Source organism: Rhinatrema bivittatum, chromosome 1 (assembly GCF_901001135.1).
Source record: "Rhinatrema bivittatum chromosome 1, aRhiBiv1.1, whole genome shotgun sequence".
NCBI lineage: Eukaryota > Metazoa > Chordata > Amphibia > Gymnophiona > Rhinatrematidae > Rhinatrema > Rhinatrema bivittatum.
In genome coordinates, this window is record NC_042615.1 from 500,409,681 (window position 1) to 500,433,623 (window position 23,943).

Here is a 23,943-nt window from a genome sequence, read left to right on the forward strand (position 1 = left end):
AGGAGGGTGATCCAGCCATGTGCTCCTGGGCCTGGATATCTCTGGAAAGGAAGTCTCACAGTCTCTCAGCTCTTGGCTCCTCTGTCCTTTGTTACATGTAACTTGGTTTAGAAGCAAGAACAGCTGTCTCTCTGTTTCATAAGAACATAAGAAAATGCCATACTGGGTCAGACCAAGGGTCCATCAAGCCCAGCATCCTGTTTCCAGCAGTGGCCAATCCAGGCCATAAGAACCTGGCAAGTACCCAAAAACTAAGTCTATTCCATGTAACCATTGCTAATGGCAGTGGCTATTCTCTAAGTGAACTTAATAGCAGGTAATGGATTTCTCCTCCAAGAACTTATCCAATCCTTTTTTAAACACAGCTACACTAACTGCACTAACCACATCCTCTGGCAACAAATTCCAGAGTTTAATTGTGCATTGAGTAAAAAAGAACTTTCTCCGATTAGTTTTAAATGTGCCCCATGCTAACTTCATGGAGTGCCCCCTAGTCTTTCTACTATCTGAAAGAGTAAATAACCGATTCACATCTACCCGTTCTAGACCTCTCATGATTTTAAACACCTCTATCATATCCCCCCTCAGTCGTCTCTTCTCCAAGCTGAAAAGTCCTAACCTCTTTAGTCTTTCCTCATAGGGGAGTTGTTCCATTCCCCTTATCATTTTGATAACCCTTCTCTGTACCTTCTCTATTGCAATTATATCTTTTTTGAGATTCGGCGACCAGAATTGTACACAATATTCAAGGTGCGGTCTCACCATGGAGCGAAACAGAGGCATTATGACATTTTCCGTTTTACTCACCATTCCCTTTCTAATAATTCCCAACATTCTGTTTGCTTTTTTGACTGCCGCAGCACACTGTACTGACGATTTCAATGTGCTATCCACTATGACACCTAGATCTCTTTCTTGGGTTGTAGCACCTAATATGGAACCTAACATTGTGTAACTATAGCAAGGGTTATTTTTCCCTATATGCATCAACTTGCACTTATCCACATTAAATTTCATCTGCCATTTGGATGCCCAATTTTCCAGTCTCACAAGGTCTTCCTGCAATTTATCACAATCTGCTTGTGATTTAACTACTCTGAACAATTTTGTGTCATCTGCAAATTTGATTATCTCACTCGTCGTATTTCTTTCCAGATCATTTATAAATATATTGAAAAGTAAAAAGTAAAAGAGACTTCTGACTCTCCCTCTTGATAATTAGCTCTTTAGAAGAACTGATTGCAGGGCTGCCAGATGCATGTCTTTTCTACCTTAAATAGTCTTCCAGCATTCCTTTGGCTTCCTCCTTTGCTGGCTATGTAGTGCTGTTCTCTGGGCAGGTTAAACAGTACAGTCTTTATCCCAACTTGTTAACACTGGGCGCTGGATGCTGGCTCTTGCAGAACACTTATTATTCTCAGGGGAGCACACAGGGATTTTGACATATTTTTATATTCCTTCATCTTAGCTGCAGGAGCTTGCAGTCTCTGCAGGTTTGAAAACCCCTTTTGAGCAGGTCCAAAACACATCACTCAGATCCAGATGCAGCTCTTTCCACATTGTAAGGCTCCAACACATGATAAGCTCGTGGGGGCAGAAACCTGATTTATAGTAGCTTGCTACTCATATGGATAGTTTGGGAAGGGCACAGAATTGTGATATTGAGATGACCGGGACCCTGTCTCATCCCCTACTCAGGCTATGAACCCAAAGATAAATCATATTAGTAAATATAATTTCTCATTTGGTACTCTTCACCCCAAGCATAGGGGTAATTCATAGTCCAGACCAACAGGGAGGCACATGTAAAATAAAACAACATGAATATGCAAATATATGCAAAATTGTTACAGAATGTCAGAAATTTTGCTGCAAAACTTTCCAGTTCTTGAGCTGCCACAGGAAACCAGGGGCTGTGCACTAATGCTCAGATCACACAGAGTTGCAACAGATAAATTTTGCTGAAGTAGTACAGAAAAACTCAGTATAAATATGTTGTTTATTGACTTTTATTTCCATATACTCCAGCACCCCCATTACTTTATCTTCTGCAGTTTGTCTTTTATTTAATAAAATTAGTATTATATTTTCCCCTTTCTTTTATTTTTTTTAACTACTTTATATATTATTTTGGAAATACATGTAAAAAATGTCTTGCCAATAACATTTCTTGAATCTGAATCTGGACAGCAGGAAATGGAGAACTAAAAGGGATGATAGGCAAGTGTAGAGAGACTGGGAGGGGAAGAGATCACTGGGAGGAGGAGCGATAGAGAGGAAGAAGAGAGTGGAGTAACAATGAAAAAAGAGATGAAATGCGACATGAATTAGATAGTATAAGAAAGATAGAAGGAGAGGGAAAAATGGAGAGAAAAGGATAAGAGAACCAGAAAAAATAACTGGAGCAGACAGAAATACTGAGGAGTCAAAGAACAGTACAATATGAAAAACATGCAAAAGTGAAAAAATATATTTTGATTGTAAATACCAGATTATATGAACTGAAGCATATTTTATAAATTGTTTTTAAATTGCCATATGTGACCTATAGTATGTACTCTCTCCTCTGCACTAGTTAGTAAATTATATTTTAGTCTTTTTTTGGATGGGGAAGTGGCGGAAACAGGTGAGTATGTATGCTGTAACTTTTTCTCAATCTCTCTCCTCTTGTCCTCTTTTGCTCTCTGATGTCAACATTACACTCTTGGGTTGTCTAGAAGTGGAGGACAGGAGGGGATGATGGAAGGGTGGGCAGGGAGCAGTGGGGGAGAAGGAAGGAAACAGGGAAATGGAGGACTGAGAGCTGATGGAGAGCCAAGGGAGAGAGGGTGAGGGGGAACTTTGCCAATGGAGGCAGAAAGAGAGGAGAGGGGAACCCAGAGAAACATAAAAGTGTAACTCTCATAAAGCTACCTGTGAATAACAAGGGTGATAAGATTGGTAGGAATGAGGATGGGAGCAATATGTAGAAGCAGAGCTTAATTTGCAGATACAATCCGCAGCCGTCCTTTGCCCAACAGTGCTCATGGGGGAAACCTGCACGGAGCGGCAGTTACTACCCTTACGAGAAACATGGGGGAAACCTGCATGGAGCGGCAGTTACTACCCTTAAGAGAAACATGGGGGAAACCTGCACGGAGCGGCAGTTACTACCCTTACGAGAAACATGGGGGAAACCTGCCCGGAGCGGCAGTTACTACCCTTAAGAGAAACATGGGGGAAACCTGCACGGAGCGGCAGTTACTACCCTTAAGAGAAACATGGGGGAAACCTGCATGGAGCGGCAGGATGTACTGGTTGTAACTTGGGTCGGATGGACCATTTTGGTCTTTTCTGCCATCATTACTATGTTACTATGATAAATTTAAAATACAATATAATTTCACAACCAGTTTGAGGGTGTCAAAGATTTAAAAAAATTACCATCTTGCCACTGAATCAATATAATATTGTTAAATAAACACATGTCAAAATTTTACTGATGATTTATTGTAATCACTATAATTGTGCCATTAATACCGATTTCAGCTTGGTAAACAGACGCTCTCATTATTTACATTTACATGGCTTTCTATCTTAGGATCTTCAGGAAAAACTATGCCTCAGAGAGTTATGTTGTTTTTCAATTTTATATTTATTTGCATTTCAAATTTAACACAAGTACAAAACATGATCCAGAAATCCAAGCAATCTCAAAACAATGGAAAAAAAAAAAAGAAAAATTCTCCATTACATCCATTATTTATGAGTCCATATTATGAGGGAAATTCCAATAAGGATCCAAGCACAGCCCAAATAAGAAATTAAAGAGCAAGGAAAACTCTCTTTAAGTAGAAGCAGCAATACATATCTACTTGTGGTGTCATAAATAAATATTACCAAATTATTTCCAAATAATGGACCCTGTAGTTTCTTCATATCTAAAAAGAAATGAAGCTGCAAAGGCTAAAAAAATATATTTCATATTTTTCAATAATAGCATGCATTTACATGGAAAACATATTACGAACATTGTGCCTAAAGCTAAAGCTTCCTGGTGCATTTCCAAAAATTTCTTCCTATGTTCTTGAGTAATACTGGAAACAGCTGGGAATAGCCAAAATTTTGGCATGAAATAAAGCTGACCTATTTAAAAAAAAAAAAAAAAAAAAAAGGTTTCATAATAGAATAGTTTCCCTTAGGACAGGGAAAACAAAATTAACAAGAAGTGTCCCTCTGCTAGTTTCTTCTCCATCACTGGATCTTTCTAATAATTATGTCCAAACTATCGGCAGTAAGGTGTCCCTCTTCATGTGGGACCTGTTGAACAGATCTACTGCCTTTCCCACCCATCAATAGGTGGAAGGGCTTTGGACAAGACATTATTATACATAAAATCTCTAGAAAATAGTCCCTAAATAAACCCACAGGAGTATTAGTAACAATTTTGGGAAATCAATGGCACAAATGTTCATGTCTGGCATAATTTTCAAGGTTTTCAATCTGGCGAGGGTCAACCAAACTGCCTTCTATCCTTCCAATCTGTACAGCCTCCAATTGATCAGTAATACACTGCTGTGAAGAGTCAGTTTCCTCCTTCTGAGTATTGAGGGTCAATGCATCGAACTGCATTTTCTTATGAATGTCCACTGTTAAAGTCACTAATCAAGTAACTGCCTGTTCTAAAGGCACCAAAACCTCCTAATTCGGCTAAGTATCTCTTTTAATATATAGCAAATTCCTAAAGAGCTGCATGGTAGCATATATTGAATATAAGAGAAAAGAGGTGCCATAAATGAAAACATTTTTTAGAATTATTTAATGAGATTTTTGGATAAATAATAAAATATAAAATATAAAATAAAAATTATTTTATAAGGAGACAGTAAATGATTATAATAACAGTGCTATAAAGGTTGATACTGCCTGCGGCCCTTTGTGGGCAAGAGACAGTGGATTACACCATAAGCACAGTCATTCTGATACTGTCTTCCTTATATTAAACAAGCGTTAAGTAACGGGCTACATAAATTATTTTTTTTCAGTCCATTTTCGAACACAGGCACCCTTCTACACCTTTTCTCCCTCACTCCCCCTTCCCCTCATTCCACTCACCCACTTCCATCCACTCAGTCTTATTCACCTTCTGTCTCCCACTGCCTCCTCCCCTCACTCTCACCTCCCTCCCTTTCCCTCAGTCAATCCCCACCCTCTCTACAATCCCATCCCCTCTCCTCAGCTCTCCTCCACTCTCTTTTTCTCTGCTCCACAACTTCTTACCCTTCCACTTACTCACCAATCCCATCTGTCTCTTCACCTCCCCCTCATTCCCCTCCCTCCCTCTCTCCCACTCCTTCCTCCCTCCCCACCCACTCTCCTCGTCCCCTCCCTCTCACTCTATCCTCTCAACTCTCCTCCCTCCCCACCAGTTCGACTGCTCCTCGTCGCCGCCATGTTGATATCCAGCTGACGCTCGCAGGCCCGTAACAAAGGGCTACTCTGACCCTCCAACCCCTCGCTCTCACTCTCTCCTCCACACCCAACCCCTCTCACTCACCCTCCCTCCCACCCCTCCCTCTCTCTCTCACCCTCCCTCCCTCTCTCTCCCTCCCACCCCTCACCCTCACTCTCACCATCCCTCCCACCCTCTCCCACCTCTCCTCACTCTCCCTCCCGCCTCCCCTCACTCTCACTCTCTCCTCCCTCACCACCGGGTTCGCTGCTTCTCACCGAGGCCGCTACTGCTCGCTGCCGCCTCTACCGCCCCTCGCCGATGCCGCCGCTTCTACTGCTCCTCACCGATGCCGCTGCTACAGCTCCTCGCTGCAGCCGCCATGTTTTCAAACAGCTGATGCTCTGCTGTGACAGACATGCTCGCCCGCACATGCGCAATAGAGCTGCTCTCTACTGCGCATTTGCGGCACGTCGGTCAAGCTTCATTTATTAGGTTGATAATTTGTGGATAACAGGACATTTTTTAATATTTTTGAACATATTTTGTATGGATTGGGTTTAATAAGATTTGTTCCTCTCATATTATACAGTTTTCTTGTGATTATTGAGAGGAGGGAGCTTCCGTTGTTTGGGATTAAATAAGTAAAGTATCATTCCCTAGTGCAGTGTTTCCCAGTCCTCTCTGGGAGGCCCACCCATTCAGGATTCCCATAATGAACACGCATAAGAAAGATTATGGATCACCAACGTATAAAAATCTATCTTGTGCATATTGATTATGAATCTCATGAAAATCCAACAGGTTAGATGTGCCTCCAGGAGAGAAATGGGAAACACTGCCCTAACAACCAGATGTACCCTAATACATAGCAATAGTTCTCCAGACTTAGTATAAAAATGGAGATACAGCCAACATAAAGAGAAAGAAGAGAATAAGACAGAAGAGATGAAAAAGAGCACTCTGCAAAGCCACAGCATAAATTGATTTAGAGAACTCCTGCTCCTGGGCCTAGCCAGCTCAACTTGTGGAATATATGCCTATTACCTTAGGTGCAGAATAACTTGGTACAAACATTACTCTCTACCAAAGGTTGCGGAGCACAAGATGGTAGTCAGATGAGAGGATATGCTAAGAGCTATCTCCTTTCCTGCCAGGGCTTTTTCCTCCATGGTCTAGCAGAAAGGGAATATTAGGGAAGGTCCTCCAGCTTCCCCAGGAGGTGGTCTTACCTGGCAGGTGAAAATGGGCAGCTTTTGGGCACCAGTGGTGGAGGCGGTGTCTAGTGGAGAGTCTATGGCTGAGAGATGGCTCACAGTCTAACCTGGATGCATTTCTCTCTCTCTTTCTCTCTCTCTCTCTCTCTCTCCCCCAGTGGGTGTAGGTAGGAAATACAACAATTCTGGTACTTATCGCAAAGTGCGAAAAAGTTATCGCAGTTTGTGCTAGTACCTATGCGAAGCGCTAAGAGAGCGCACTTTGTGATAAACAGCCTATTACCATAAAACACGCCCCTTTTCCTATCACATGCGATATTTCGTGCATTTTGATAAATCCAGGCCTAGATCTGAACATGGTCTATTTAAATCCTTAAATTGTGCTGCTGTTCTTTGGGGTAAATGCAGATCTTGAAAAAACTGTATTTGTTTCCCCACATCAGAATTTTCGGAACTGTGTAGGGATTTGTAGTAATCTTTAAAAATGTCTCCTATTTGTAATGTAGAAGTAGCAAAGTTTATATCCTGCATTTTAATACTACTGATAAATTTGGAAGCATTTTGGGTCTTAGTCAAGTTCGCCAACATGTGGTCGGGTTTATTGCCATGTAAAAACAATTTCTGTTTAAACATGAATAAGGCATCTTTAGCTTTATGATGCAGGATATAATTTAATAAATGTTAAGTAGTAGTAAATGTATCCTTCCAATAAGCAGCGTTTCCCTTTTGCCACTGTTCCTTACAAAAGGTCAATTGTTTCCCAAGGTTCAATATTTGCTTGCTTCTTTGTTTTTTCTTGAACGCTACAAAGATAATAATATACCCACGAAGCACTGTTTTGGCCTTTTCCCAGAATAAAGTGGGGTTATCACTATGTATGGCAAATAGCTGCCACTTCTCTTCTAAAAATTTCAGAAAATCCAAATCCAGGCTCAGCCATTCGGGCATTCGCCACTTAAATAGCCCTGGAGGCACACCCAAAACACTCATTCTGCAAAACACTGGGCAGTGATCCGATATAATTAAGTTCCCTATATCAGCAGATTCTAATTGTGTTAAATAAAGAATCGGATAGCAACAGCTAGTCTATTCTGGATTTAGTCGAGTGGGCTTTAGCATGGTGAGTAAAGGGTAAGCAAAAACTGCTAAATTTCCTTATATTTGGGGATGGCACCCAGAGCCTGCAGAGGACATGATTTCACAGGATCAACACATCACGTGACTCCTATATATTTTTTTAAGATAAATAAATATCTAAATAAATATTGCCAACAGGAAGGAAACTGAGCAGACTAGATGGGTTTTCCGATCCTTATCTGCTGTCATAATTTATGTTTCTTCTATTTCCAACAAGATTTCAAACCCTTTGACAGCAGAAGTCACATCCTTTTTTCTGGAAATTAGGCTGCATTTCACAGCCTACAAATACAGAAACCAGGGTCCTGTACAACAAACCAGGGTCAGTTTAGTGGGAGGAGGAGGAGGGTGATTGAAGCAGTGTAGGTCAGGCTAGAGATTAGAAGGTAGTAAGAATGTGAATGATATAGATAGGTCTGTGTGTTTTCCATTTATTAAAAAAATAAAAATAAAAAAATGTGTAACCCACCAATCCAAGGTTCTAAATGGTTCACAAAAGAGAGAAAACACAACAAAAATAAAATCAAAGACAAACAGTGATAAAAGCACCAGAAATAATGGTGGACTCCACAACAACACCAAACAGACCTGGCATGCAGTAACATGGTAAATGAAGGCAGATAAAGACCAAAAATGGCCCATCCAGTCTGCCCAGCATAACCAATAAAATGCAAAGTAACCAGGTATTTATTTAAACTGGAACCACTACATACAAATGAAACTCAGGAATAGTCATTGTGGATGAATGTAAAAGGTGAAAAGCAGCTTAGGAGTTTGATACCTGTTAACTCCAGGCCACTTTTATTTTGAGATTTGTAGTCTTGCTTTCTGTCCCCACCCCTGTCACTGAAATAAGAAACCAGCAGGGCAAGGGGCATTATATTGTTCTAGTGGCTGAGAAAACAGAGTTGGGATAGAGGTTCCCATAAGTTTTAATCCCAGCTGTAACACTGTCCTAAACAGGAATGCAGTGAGGGGGATTTCTGAACTTCAGCAGCAGAGGCAAGAGGGCTGCAACCACTCAACAGGGCTAGAGTCCCGTGGCAGCACAGAAACTCAACCGGGAGAGACAGAAAAGAATGGAAGACAATGTTGAGTCCTCCACCATCCTCAGTGGAAGGAGGACGCATCTGTAAATTGGTGAGAGAATGCATTTTGTCATCTGTTATTAGAAAGGAGGATATTGCCAGTTGTCAGTTTATGGAATGGTGGGATAACTGGGGGTCATGCCAGGGAGACCTCCGAAGGTTCTGTCGCACATTAATTAGTTCTTGGTTACACCCTTTCTCCTTCTTGGCCTCATTCTGCTCCTTCTGCAAAGAAAGGAACAGAAGACTTGAGGAATCCTTGACCAACATAGCTTAATCCTGCCCTGCAGCATCCCCCTCTCACACACAGCTCTGCCAGTGCACCTCACTCCTACCCTGCAGCACTCCCTGCCATTCCAGTACTGAGACCCTCATACACACCTCAATCCCGCCCTGCAGCACCCGGCCTTGCTATTCCAGTAGTTAGAACCTTTTCCCTAACCCTACCCTGATACCTCCTCTCTCTTCTGCTGCCACTTCTGAAGCTCCTGGTGGAGAGACGTCTGGCTCTGGAGTGTTGCCTCTCCATTTTGACTCTGGATCCTGCGCTTCTCTAAAACAAGCAATAGTTCCGGCTTTCTGTGAAGGGCCAGGCCTCTGCTGTGTGGGGAGGAGGAACGGGCGAAAAAGAGGAATGCGTGTAAGTCCTTATCATGTGAGTACAATTTTTTTTTTAAAACTTAGATTGGCAAACATTAAACCACTTGAGTGATGCAAACATGGAAAGCAGTGAAATAGAAAGAAAAATTGTAAGTAAATAACTTTAATACAGTAAGAAAGGTGGCACATTGCCAGATAGCATACATAGCGACAATATATCTGTTGACCCCAGGAATGCCCAAATGAGCCCATAGTTTAATTTGCGACATCTACAATCCTCTTCCTCTGTGCCCAGTATGGATCCCATATCTTATGGTAGTTGTCAAGTTGTTCCCTCAGAATGAGTTGTTCTATGGAGACTACATCCACCATCTTGTGCTGTCAGAGATCTAACGGGCCGATTCTGTAAAGTGAGCTCGGCCGTGTGCACTGTTTAACATGGGTTTGGCTGGTTTTTGACACACGTCTATTACCCCTTATACTGTAAGGGGCTTAGCACCTCGAAAACACACGTCCAAACCCCCCTGAAAACTCATAGCGCCTGCCCAAGGCTAAACCATAAGGGGATTAGACCGTCCAAAATGCACATCCAAACCCCCACGAAACTAGTAGCGCTCATCACATGCAAATGCATGTTGATGAGGCTATTAGCTATTCTCCCCAGATCCCAAAAAAAAAAAGTGCACCCTACCTGCACATTTTTATGCTCAGAAATTAACGCCTGCCCAGAGCAGGTACTGATTTCTGAGCAGCCCAAAAATACTGCTTTTCTGTACATCCTCTGACTTAATATTGTGGCGATATCAAGTCAGAGGAACCAAAAGTTTTAAAAAGAAAAAGTGTGCTGGCGGTCAGGTTAGAAAAAGAGACACTGAATTAATGAGTGTCCATTTTCCTAAGTCGTGGCTGTGTACAGGTTAGGAAAACAGATGCTTGTAAAATTGAGCGACCGTTTTCCTAACCCACTGACGGCCATCTAACAACCACCTCTCCTGGGCGCACATTTTTTCCTAGCGCCTCCTTGGCAGCGCGACCCCCTCATTTAAATATTCTTTCGTGCACCCAGGAGAGGTGGCTGGGTGAGCATTAGGAAAGCGGGCAGTCAAACCCGAGTGCCCGCTTTCCATGCAACTTTATTGTATCGGCCTGTTTGGTTTTTTTTAATCCTATTAATGTGGCTAATATTTGAAATTATTCACTCCTTCAACACTGCCTTGAAAGCCTCCCACCTTAAAGTAGGATTAAAAGTGGAAGCCAATCTGTATTAATTGTAATCTGCTATAGAATTTGAGACAGACTTCCTAAATTCGTCTATACCCCACAAGGAAAGATTAAATCTCAGACTTCTGGTAATAAAGCAGAGCTGAATGGTCATGCTCGTGCCTGCTCCTTGGGAACTGGCAGCATTATTGCTTTTTTTTTTCTTTTTTTGGATCTGAACATTGCTATTCAGCATGTGGATCCTTTTTTTTTCTATATTCATGGACAATTTTGTTGTCAAGAAGAATGTGGAGATGTTGAGAAGACTTAAGAGAACAGGTTCTGAGAAGGTGGCAGCCTTGTAGGATAAAATGGCACTTGAGGCTACAAGCGCAGTAGAAGAGATTTTGGAAGCCATGCTCAGGGAACTGACACAGGCGGTGTTGGCTGCTGTAAATGACAAATTACAAAAGTTACAATCATCGATGTATGAAACATCATGGCAAGCTGAATGCAATAATACGGTAATTGCTGCACTTGACCAAAGCGTTGTTCAACATAAGGAGCGTTTTGAGTGGGTAGATTCTATTGTGCAATTATGCTAATGCAACTGAGGGCCAGAAGAAAAGTTAGATGACCTAGAAAATTGCAGCAGGTTTACTGATATTTGTGATCCGCCGATTTTGGTGGAAAGAGCCCATTGCTTGGGCCCTCTGGTCTCTAATTCGCAAAACTGAGGCACGTGATCATCAAATATTTGAATTTGTTTTTGACAAAATGAGATTGCTGAATGCTTATAAGGATGTTTTGCAGTGTGAGAACTCTAAGCTTTTGCTTTTTCCTGATTTCTCCTCCAAAGTTATAGCTTCAAGAAAAGAGCTTTCCCTGTATTGCTCCCAACTGTTTCAAAAAGGGATCAAATTTTCCTTCCAGTTTCCCATGTATGTAAAGATCTTTCATAATGAAGGCACAAAAATGTTTACTACAAAGGAAGAACTGTGTAATTTCATGGAGATTTTGTAATTTAGTTTCAGGTGTCCATTTAGTCCACTAGTGGACTTTGTGCTCTCCTTTTGCTTTGATGAAGTCCACAAATGTTTTGCCCTAAGTCTCTCTTGTATTTCTTTGTTTCTCACTTTCTGTTCTTGAGGAAGCTAGCCATTTCTTTTTGTTTTCTCTCTCATGAAGCATTTGAACTGAACTTGATGTTCTCCCTGTCTGGTAGTTGTGATTTGCTTCAGAGGAAGATTTGGCTGATTTATGGTTTCCTGATTTCACCACTGGTTCCTGGAGCCTCTAGAATTCAAGCAGATTCCAGGATGTAGTTGAATAAAATGAATCGCAAGAAGAGATTGGGTTCTGAATGGATTTTGGGGAGCTGGTTTCTTGCAATATATGTGGGGATGGGGTGGGGGAGGGAGGTTCATAGTATAATAAATACTTGGTATTTCTGCAGTAGGATGAGTGTCATTGGCCATTCCAACTAGGCCATAAAACTGAAAGCTCATTGTATACTTCCAAGGAAGACAGCAAGAGCAAAACAGGAAACTCCTTACTGTAGCGCTACACAAGTGGCTCGTATTGCCTTCTCTAGAGAGCATACTCTTAGCTAACGTTTGGGTATAAGGGCATGTATATGAGATGGCCACTATCCATATGCTGTACAGTGGAAGAGGTGTAGAAATGCTTGGTTAGAGGTGCTGTAGCAGTGTTTTCACTCTGTTGGTGACCAATCAGTTGTATAGCTATGTTAAAGTCCTAGCGCAGCTATAACAAACCATTGGCCTCTTCCATTGTAAACATCTATCACCTCTGACCAAACAATGGGCCTTTTCTCTGGGTCTAGCACCGAATGCTGTTATCACATAAATCTTTAGTCAGTAGCCTACTTGAAAAGTACATAAAATGCTAGGACTTGTTCATCTATAGAGAGCAGAAATGTGCAGCTGCAGGTTCCAGGCCCAGAGAGTACATAATGTACATGTAAATCTTGTGTGATCAGGCCTGGATATGTCAATGGGCACACTAAGCCTGTGCCTGGGGCAGCAGCTTGGCTGAAGATATGCTGTCTTTCAGCTGTAGGGATGTGCATTTGTTTAATTTGGTTTTGTTTTATAGTGTGCTTTAAAAACTTAGTATGCACTATTTGATTTAGTGTTCACTATTTTGAATTACTGTACACTAAATAAAAATGAAAATTTAACAAAAACAAAAAAAAACCTTTATGAAATGAATTTTAAAACAAACAACTGGAAAAAGAAAACTAATCTTTTCTGGCTGCATATACCTATTCAGCTGTGCTGAATTTCACTCAGGATCTGAATATATATACCCTGGAAGATGTTGCGCTGGAGGTGGACCCTTGGGCCGAGGTGGGGTTGATGCAACCCATAGGTAGGAAACTACAGGTCCCCACCATTGGCAGGCGGAGTGGGCTGATAGACAGAGGCCGCTGGAGCTTCACCTATACCAGCCCTCGTTCCCCGCGGGTTGAGCCTTTGGGTGCCTGGGCCGGCAGAACTTAGGTGGGCCTCTGTGTAAAATTGAAGTAGAGATTGGTTCAGCTCAGAGACAGCAGGTAAGAGATGGTACAGTCTTACTCTGGACAAGGTAGTGTCCTGGAAACTCGAGCGCCAATGGAATGGAGACAGACAGGGGGTGCACGAGCAAGAGTAGGCCGAAGCCTGAATAAACCACATCCAGGGAGTAAGCCAGAGAGGCTTCGAGGAACAGGCTTGAGTCAGAGCTGGCGGCAATCCGGAGGCAGTGGCAAGCAAGGCTTAGGTCTGATCACGGAGGTAATCAAGCGTAGTCGGACAAAGCAGAGGTCTGGGTCTGGAAATAGGCAATAGCGTAGTCAGGCAAAGCAGAGGTCTGGGTCTGGAGATAGGCAACAGCATAGTCAGGTGAAGCAGAGGTCTGGGTCTGGAGATAGGCAACAGCATAGTCAGACAAAGCAGAGGTCTGGGCTTGGAGAGAGTCAATGGTGTGGTCAAGCAAAGCAGAGGTCCGGGCTTGGAGAGAATTGATGGTGTGGTCAGGCGAAGCAGAGTCAAAGTCCATGTAGGCAATCCGAGCACTGGAGCAAGGCAGGAACGAGGAGACAGGAACAGACGAGGAGACAGGAACAGACGAGGAACAGGAACGCAGGGATGAGACGAATCTCGAAGAGCAACGAGTACTCGACTAGCAAGGAGATCTGTTGCAAAGGCAACTCTAGGGAGCGGAGCCTGCACTTAAATATTGTAGCTGTGTTGACATCATCATCCGGGGCCGCAGCTAGTTTCCCACCACGGTTCCTATGTAAACATCAATGGTGCATGCGCATGCGCCTAGGGAGGGGCGCAGCGCCGAGTAGCAGCGTCTCTCCGCTGGCCACACAGAGAGGCCCGACAAGAAGTGGTGGCTGAACCAGGAATGCCAGGGACTGCGGCAGGGCTGGAGGCACCGGGGGAGGTCCAAGGATAGAGCTGACGGCCCACCACTGCCAGCAAGGAGGAACCAGGAGCTGGAGTCACTGTAGAAAGGTGAGGGGGCCGTGCCGCGGGTCTTCTACGGACGGCACATGTAACAGAAGAGAGGAGGTGCAGTGGAGAAATGATACAGACCTTCAGATACCTGAAAGGTTTTAATGATGCACAATCATCAAACTTTTTCTGTTGGAAAGAAAACAATAGAACTAGGGGATCATGAAATGAAACTCCAGGGAGGATGACTGAGAACCAATATCAGGAAATATTTCTTCACAAAGAGGGTGGTGAATGCCTGGATTGCTCTTCTGGAGGAGGTGGTGAAGACGAAATCAATGAAGGTTTCAAAAGGGCATGGGATAAACACTGTGGATCCCTAAAAGCTAGAGGATGGAAATAAAGAAAAGAGTGCACGGGGTAACTGGCTGGTGTGGCAGCTGCTAGCTTTAACAAATAAGCCTTGATACTGTTAATGCAATTGCATCATTGCTCTCTGCTTCAACAGCAGTGGGAAAAGGGGAATTGGATTCAGACAGCAACCAATGAGGGCCCCGGTTTTTACGGTTTGGGGAACAAATAAACATGGGGGGAACTTGCTGATATAGCTTTCACTACCTTTAATTACTAAGCCTGATACTTTTGATGCAGCTCCAACATAAGGGAAATAATATTCTAACAGCATCCGAGGGCCCTGACTTTTACAGTCTGGGAAACTGATAAGCATGGGGGTAACCTGCATAGTGCAGCTGATACTGGCATAAGCATAAGGTTGCTGGGCAAACTGGGTGGATCATTTTGTCCTTTTCTGCAGTCGTTTCTATGTTTCTATGAATGGTGTCCCTGAGGTCAGACTGCAGGCCTCTGGTTCCAGGGAAAATATGAGCCAATCGTCCAAATAGGGGAATATCCGTATTCCCTCTCAATGGAGGTGAGCCATAGCCACTGCTAGATAGTTTGTTAAGACTCTTGGGGCAGAGGAAAGTCCAAATGGGAGTACCTTGTACTGGTAATGACTGAATTCTATCTTGACTGTTGAATTGGAATGTTAGTATAAGCATCCTTGAGATTGAGAGAGCACATCCAATCATTGGGTTAGATGGAAGGTAATAGTGATCTGAGAGATGTCATCTTGAATTTCTCCCTCTGCAGATGTCTGTTTAAAGATTTGAAGTCCAAGAAAGGATGGAGGCCCCCTGACTTTTTCAAAATGAGAATGTACTGGGAATACCTTCTATTGCATAGAGGTTCTGGAATTATCTGATTAGCATTCTGAGCCAGCAGCTTTTGGACTTCCTGGTTCAAGAGATCCCCATGGGGGAGCAAGTAGATGGGGAATAGTGGTTCAGTCAATGAAATCCAGATGGTACCCCTGCAGTATTATGTTCAGTACCCATTGGTCCGTTGTTACCTGAGACCATACTGTCAAGAAATACTGGATTTTGCCCCCAACTTGAATGGGCGACTCCGGCTGCTCAGGTATCAAAAACCTTGTTGTGACTTTGAGGTTGGTGGTTGTTGATTTTGCAGTCTGCGATTTCTCTGACGGCCTCTCAGCTGTGCTGCTTGAGATTGTTTTTGGGGTTGTTGGTATGATGTTGATGAGCAATACAGTGGAAATTGCCTGTATGGTTTACTTGAGTAGAATGCACGTTTGTATTGCAAATAAAATCATCTAGGTGTTCCTTGATGCTCTGCTGTGGTGGTCTAGGACTGTACTGTCATGTTCTGCTCCTTTATCTGGGAGACTGTCTTGCTAAGTTTATCCCCGAAAAGACTGTTGCCCAGTCATGGTAGGTCCGCCAATTTTTCATGAATGTCTTCTCAAATAGCGCTAGCTGTTAGCCAAGCCATTCAGTGGGCAGCAATTAATGCCACAGAAGTGCGAACTATGGTCTCAAAGGCCTCATAGACTGATTATAGAAGATGTCTAAGGCCCTCTTCTAAATGGTGGAGTGTCTGAGGTTTTATCTCCTCCCTTGTGTCAGATCGAATGAAAGGCTTTAATTTCTGCACACATTCGTAGAGATATTGTACCATGTAAAACTGATGCTGTTCTATTCTTGAGGTAAGCCCTGAAAAACTTTACAGCCAAAGCCTTCTAAGATTTTGTGGAATTTTCCGGGTGGGGCATTTGAATGGAATCTAGATTTCTTAGACTTTTTCATTGCAGACTCCAGAACAACTGAGGCGTGGGGTAACTGAACTATACCATGGCCAGGGATTTCTTTAGATGAAACTTTAAGTCTAGTTTCTGTATCACTGGTAACCTGGTAAAGAGGGACTCCCATGTTTTCATTAGAACCAAATATAGGAGCAGATTTTCAAAGGATCCATGCATAACATATGCACGTAACCCGATAAAATCTGCCCCTGCGCGCGCCGAGCTTATTTTGCATAGGTTCGGCAGCATGCGCAAGCCCCCGAACACACGTATGTCCTGGGGCTTTAAAAAATGGGCGGTCCAGGGGCGTGGCAGGGGGGCATGGCAGCAGTCTGGGGGCGGGGTCGAGTGCTCCGGCACAGCGGCCTGTGCCAGGGGATGGCTGAGGGTGTGCACAAGTTATGCCTGCCTCAGGCATGCGTAACTTCTGCAACAAAGGTAAGCAGGGGGATTTAGTTAGGGCTGGGGGATGGGTTAGGTAGGGGAAGGGAAGGGAAGGTGGGGGGAGCCGAAAAAAAGTTCCCTCCAAGGCCGCTCTGATTTCGGAGCGGCCTTGGAGGGAACGGGGAAAGCCGTCAGACCTCCCCTAGGGCTCGGCGCGCGCAAGATGCACAAGTGTGCACCCCCTTGTGCGTGCCGACCCCGGATTTTATAACATGCGTGCGGCAGCGCAAGCATGTTATAAAATCGGGCGTAGATTTGTGTGCGCCGGGTTGCGCGCACAAATCTACATGCTCGCGTGAGTTTTAAAATCTGGCCCATAATATGGCATGTGAAAGCAGGGCCATGGGTTCTGCAGGAATACCTAGAATCTTTAGGATGCCTAAGACTTGTGGCATTTTCCAGACTTCTGCATTCAAGGTGGTTCCGAGCTGGGTTCTGGCCAAACATCCTTGCTTCTGGCATAAATTCTTCCTGAAAATGAGAAGCCACTTGTTTTTGAAGCAACTCTAATGAGATGCCAGAGAAAACCTGTTTTCCACTCTCTGAAGAGCCTGAAGAGGCACTGGAGTGTGGTCGAGTGGGTGGTGGGGATAACCAATCATGGTCAGAAAACGTATCCCCCTCTGATCCCACGTGGCTTGGGAGGTCTAATGTAGCAGTGTTCCTCTCATGGTTCTTTGCCTTTTTTGGAGCTTGCGGACCCTCTAATATTGCTGTGGCACCAGGCATTTGGACAGCTCCAATGTCTTGCCCTCCTTGTTAGCAGTACTGAATTTTCTACCCTGCTCATAACCTTCTGAGCTATGTGCAGCGGTTTGTGCTGATTTTGACGCAAGCTTTTGTTTAGTGTGTTTCAACATCCTTGGTGCTTCGAGAGAAGCTTTCCTTGGCGGTTCATGCGCCGTTTGTCTAGGCTTCAGGTCATCATGCCTCGGCGCGTTGTCTAATGCATGCGTGATTGCTTCATGTCTTGGAGCATTGTGCAACGCATGCTTTTTTGTGTCTCACTTTGCTATCTCATGTGTCGCAATCTGCATTGTGTCGTGCCTTGGTGCTTTCTGTGCCATGTGTTTTGAAGCAGCAACCTTCGACGCATCATGTGTCAAGTGCTTTGGAGCATTGCCCTTTGACGCAATATGCACCAGAACTCCAGGTGTTGCAAATTTTGAAACGACCTGCATCATGATTTGAGGGGCAACATGCGCCATCTTTTCTTTAGGCGCTGCGGCCTTACTCTTTGGTTGTTTAGATGCAACTTAAGACAGTGCATATGGCTTCTCTGTAGAGCTCATAGACACAGCTCATCTGTGGGGGCTGGGGTGATGCACCTTTGGTCTTGCCAAGGACTGCATCGATTGCCCCTCTTAAGTTCCTTGGGAGAGGAGCATAACCCTCCGATGCTGAGGAAATTTCCACTTCTGCTGACCTGGGTTCTTATTCCTGCACTCAGACAATCTTCTGAGCTCTCTGTGTCTGAGCATGCAGAGAAATCCGCCCACAATCACAGCAATTAGCTTGATCGTGGTCAGGCCCCAGGCAGATGTAGCAATAATTATGTCCATCTGTGACAGCATATTATGCCCGGACTGGCAGTATTTCAATCCTGGAGACTTCCTGGACATTGTAGCACTAAAAAGTGCTCTTGGAGGTTCACTGAGGTGAAAAAAGAGACTAGAAAATGGAGAGATGGTTCTCCATATGTCTGTGCATAGCGCGAAAAAAAATGGAACTGAGATCTAACAGCAGACAGTCGCGTGGGAACTGCCGCGCATGCATAGAAGAGCAAAAGCATGGCTAATTCGTTCTGCTTATCAATGGAAAATATTGCTTATAACTTGTATATTATATGCACAAACACTGCTGTGGTGCCAACTAGAAAACCCTGCAGAAAAAAAGTAAAAATTGGTATTAGGCTTATTATAATGTTAGTTAGGTGTGGGCTTGGCCCTCAGAAAGTTTTTAATAAACTGTAGTACAATTTCAATATAGTAAAACCCCCAACCAAAACAGCACTAATTGCCAGCACTCAAACAGTAACAGCCCTACCTATGAAAAGCAACACTGCAAATATTACACCGGGTCCTAAACACCAATACACCTGCTGTGAGGAAAATAGGACAAGCCAGGCTGGTATAGATCCCTACACAGACATTTCAGGCTTGCAGAATACCTCACTTTGATCTCAGATGCAGAACCTCACCTATAAATTATAAATAGAAACGTGTAGACAAAAACGGAACTGGAAACCGCAAGAAGCCAGATTCTGTATGCTGTGCAACAATGGAAAAATATAAATCACCATTCCTCATAAAACAAACAAAATCTGAAAATAGAAATCATCACCAGAGTAAAACCATACTAATAAAAAGAATAAAAATTTTAAACCGGCTGACAAATAGAATATCCAGTAATTTCAAAGATACAAATTTTCCAAATACTAATAATATATTTAAAAACAGCAGACACATCAAACAGCACCCAATTATTAAAATTTATAAGGATATAAAAATTATCCTGCTCTCCATACCTGGGATCTTTTGATTTCTAGATGCCTTGAGGTTATCATGGATTAGCAGGCATAGAGGATAGGGGTTATTGCTCACAAACTTCTTCCTCTCTCTCATATTTATTTATTTATTTATTTATTTATTTAATTAATTAACTGTTCTTATTTGTTTCATTAGCTGTTAATAAATTAACAGTTAATTTATTTATTTATTTATTTATTTAGAAGTTTTTTATATACCGTGGCACGTTAATAATAATAATCCTGATATTTATTTAATAATCAGAAATTTATTTATCTGATTTTTATATTCTGCTTAACATAGCAGAATATTCAGGTACAGTAGGTATTACACAGAGTAAAGTAAGTGGTCCCAGATCACAAGATGAAACAGTGGGATTTGAACCCTGGCCTCCCTGGTTTATAGGTGGCTGCTCTACCACTAGTCTACTCCTCTATACATGTATACACATGCCTTCTCTCATACATATACACATAGGAAACGATAATGAACTATTTACACTTCAGTGGGTTGCTGGACCCGAGGCAGCATGGATTCACCAGGGAAAGTCCTGCCAAATGAATCTGATTGACTTTTTGGATTGGTTGACAAGAGAACAGGATCAAGGAAGAGCATTCAATGTGATTTACTTGGATTTCAGCAAAGCTTTCAATACGATCCCATTTAGGAGGCTCGTGAATAAAATGAGAAGCTTGGGTTTGGGCGCCAAGTGGTGGAGTGGTTTACTAACTGGTTAACTGACAGGAAACAATGTGTAATGGCAAAATGGAACCTGCTCTGATGAGCGAACGCTGTTAAGTGAAATGCCACAGGGCTCGGTTTTGGGACCGCTTCTGTTCAATACCTGTGTGAGTAACATAGCAGAGGAGTTAGAAGGAAAAGTTTGCTTTTTGTGGATGATAATAAAATCTGCAACAGAGTGGACACACCTGAAGAAGCAGAGAAAATGAAAAGTGATTTTAAGAACACTTGAAAAGTGGTAAAAATTGGCGTCTGCGATTCAATGCTAAGAAGTCATGCACCTGGGGTGCCAACTAGCTCCAGGTTTGTCAAGCAAGGACTTCTTCTGATCTCCCTATTGCAGTCTCCAAGAAATGCAAGACTACAAGTCCCTGCATGCAACGGGGTAAACCCAGGACTGGATCAACCAGGCTGGGCCAATCTGGAGCCTGCTGGCAACCCTACATGAGAATGCTGTGGGGCATCCCTGTGCAGCCTCACCAGTCAGGGCTCTAAAACGAGATCTGGTGGCACTCCTACATCAGGGATAGCTCTTTAATGGGGATGGAGATAGGGATAAGATAGGAGCTGGCGGAGATTGGATCAGAAAGGCAGCAGCCTTATATAAGAGAATGTTATAACAAGGGAGTCCTTACTTCCTGTGGGTGAAGATCAATTCCCTGTGCAGTTCATGGTGCGTCCTGGAAGCTTTCACAAGAGTGGATGATTTGACAGACCCAATTCGTTTTGAAGACAGACCAGAGGAGAGGTCACTAGATTTCTCATCTATGGCGGTGGAAGCTTGAAAGAGAAGCAGGAGAGCGTTATAAGGCTGCAATATGGGGTGGGGGGTGGTGGTGGTAGGGGGAGTCTCCCTCAGCACCTGCCACATAGACTCACCTGCCCTTAGGTCCTGCATCACCATCTCCAGACCCTGGGGGGGTTTCAGGGAAGAGAGGATCTGGGCCTTAGCCCACAGCCAGAGTTCCTGAGACATCCTAGCACGGGAGAGCAGGAGAGAGACAAGGAGAAGCAGAGACAGAAACAGTCCTTGTACCCTGTACTTTTTATTTTACTATCATCATCACTATTATGTATATTTTCACCTTCTATTTTAATCACTTTTTATGAATTACTTTGGCAACACATGTCCTGCCAATAAAATTTCCTGAATCTGAAAAAGAGACAAAATAAGAGAGACAGTCATAAAGGCAGGGAGGTGACGGAGAACGACATCTCTCCTCCCTCAAGGGACAAAGAAAAGGAAATGGTAAATAAAGTTAAAAAAAATAAATTAACTAGTAGCTGCTGTATCCCTCTAGACCCATCAGTGGGATTTCTTTTCTCAGCAGAGAGCTGGTGCTGATGCTGCTCAGAGGTGGACCATAATCAGGGGCCCTGTGACTGGAAGTCACTGGAGCTGAGCAGGGTTAGTGTTTCCCCAGGGCAGTAAATGCTCTGAGGCCCTCACCGAGTCACTGCACACATACCTGCCAGCCAACCCCAACACCTTTCTCACTCAGTCCTGGCTTTGTTTCGCTTTTGTCCCAGGGCATTTTGGGACTCGTAGTCCCTTGGATACAATCATCATAGCACTTGAGCTGGGAGGGCGGAAAGCCTACCCCAGAACCATCTGTTTCTGATATTCCAGGAGCTGGAGGAAAGGGGGGGGGGGGGTTAGGTGGTATTTCCTGGACTCTGAAATCAGAGGCTAGATCTCTGAGAAGCACATCCAGTGAGAACCGGCCATGCAGCCGCCTCCAGAGTGGAAGGAAGCAGGACTGTACCTGTCCTGGGGTGGAACAGAGGTCTTCATTCTCCAGCGGCGCTCCCTTCCGTGCCCAAGACAGACATTAGGAGAGAGAATCAAAAGAAGAAAAGGGTGAGGGGTGACTAACATAAAGTGACCCCCCCTCAGTCCCTCTGTTTCCCTCTCACCCTTAAACAAAGCAGCATCCCTGGAATGCCTCTGAAAGCATCTCCCTGGTGGATTTTGCACTCCTCCTTCCTCTGGCTACACCAGTTTCTGTCCCCTGCAAGCAAAACCCTGCCAAGGGGCCAAGGCAGCCCAGACTTACACCTTTGGTGCTTGCCTATTTATATATTAAATATAGAAGCCACCTTTCCTAAAAAAGCACTCAAGACGAAGATCAATAAAATAAGCACAATAGCATATTATGCAATAGACAGTAGATTGTATAATAACCAAATTCTGAGCTGAGACGTCTCCATTTTCTAATATGCTGCCATGTATAAATAATATTACACTATCCTCGCACACATTTGCACACTGCATCTTGTCAATGCCCACAGGCATGCCGAGCTCCTGTCTGGGAGCGATGCAGGTCCTCACTGCAGGTTTTCAAGGAAAATATCTTTTTTGTTTTTCTAATTAAGCATCAATTTATTAAGAGACCGCTAGGTCTGGCTGTGATCAGTGAGCTAGAAAGGATAAACAAGAACTGCACAGTTGGTGGCACAACGAGGCATAAATATAAGGACAGAGATTAAGTGTGACACAGAATAATTCATCCAGAAACTTTGCAGTGGCTGACAATGTATGAAACTGAGGACTATTGCAAAAATATTATGCACCGAGATCAGGGGTCACAGTACAGAGCCACCCATGCATCACCACAAGCCAGACCGAATATCTTGAACATATATCACAGAATAAACATCTCCAGATATTTGGTCCTTTAGGCAGCTCAGGAATTTTGTAGACTCAAAATGGCAAAGAGGAGGATTTGAGGCACAACTGCTCACGGGAACACAACAATTAGCACAAATGTATCATTTCATTCTCTCTTACATGGTCGCCTGTCCGTCCGCCTGCGATGCTTCCCGGGCTGCGGCAGACACACGAGGCACCTGGGCAGGTATAAGGCGCAGAGCACAGTTTTGGGGAGGGGCTCTTGGGCTGTGCACTTTGCCTACGTGGAAAATACTAGACTAGAAGTGTCGGGTGTCCTGCAGTCAGTTTTGGCCCTGCTGAATTATGTAAACCTTTCTAAGTGGCTTTTCCAGGTGCTGGAGGGAAGGAGGGGGGAGGAGCAGCAAAGATAGGTTTAGAAGAAACCCACTATGAATATTTTCTCTTCTGCAGAAGGAGCAGGGTAATTTCCCTTTCTAAACCGTGTCTTAAATAGCTAAGGAAGACTAAAACTAGGACGGGTAGCCTGCTGGTTAGAATAATGTCCTGAGAATCGGGAAAACCAGGGCCGGAATTCCAGGTATTCCACTAACGCTCCTTGCAAGGGCGCAAGCCATGCTGACCTTAGTGTGGCTTTGAAGAACTCCTGTTTTAGCACAGCTTTTCCCGTGCAGACTTGACTGATATTTAATAAGGTTTTTCTTGGCTGGATAAAAAGCACACTAAACCCCAGCTTAAACCCAGTGCTAGGATTAGTGTGTCGACGTGCCATTCCTGTACCCATGACTCTGTTAGCTATTGCAGTGCAATGCAGTGAGGCACGCTAGCTGTCAGATTGCTTAGCACACCTTCTGTCACTCCTGGATCAAAGTTGGACTAAATGTAGTCTTATATTAATTGTCATATGCTAGATTTCTTTTCAATGTTTACTCACATTTTTAGTGGCCATGTTATTCTATTGTTTGTGCTACTCTCGTAATGTCTGGCTGTTTCTCTTGTGCCAGGATGATTTCTGTGTGCTCCTTCATATTACTTTGATATATTTTGTAGGTATGTGCAAGAAGGGCCTGGTGCATAGATGATTAACACATTTTTTATAAAGTAATAATAAAGATTTAGAGAAGACGCCAAAAAACAAAGAAGAGAACATAAGAAGATAAGAAGTCGCCATGCTGGGTCAGACCAAAAGGCCATCAAGCCCAGCATCCTGTATCTAACAGTGATTAATCCAGAATACAAGTACCAGGCAACTACCCAAACATTAAATAGATCCCATGTAACTAATGCCAGTAAT

The 23,943-nt window shown here is 43.5% G+C and overlaps 1 protein-coding gene across 1 annotated transcript; it reads right to left on the reverse strand.

Moving 5' to 3' along the window:
- Positions 1–7,728: 7,728 nt before the first annotated feature.
- Positions 7,729–21,198, reverse strand: LOC115081197 (actin-associated protein FAM107A-like). The gene is made up of 4 exons (XM_029585724.1): positions 20,897–21,198; positions 20,653–20,797; positions 9,329–9,473; positions 7,729–9,098 (listed from the first exon to the last, which is right to left on the reverse strand). Exons 1-4 carry the CDS (start codon positions 20,991–20,993, stop codon positions 8,979–8,981), a joined length of 507 nt encoding a protein of 168 aa, XP_029441584.1. The 5' UTR covers positions 20,994–21,198; the 3' UTR covers positions 7,729–8,978.
- Between the last annotated feature and the right edge of the window lie 2,745 nt (positions 21,199–23,943).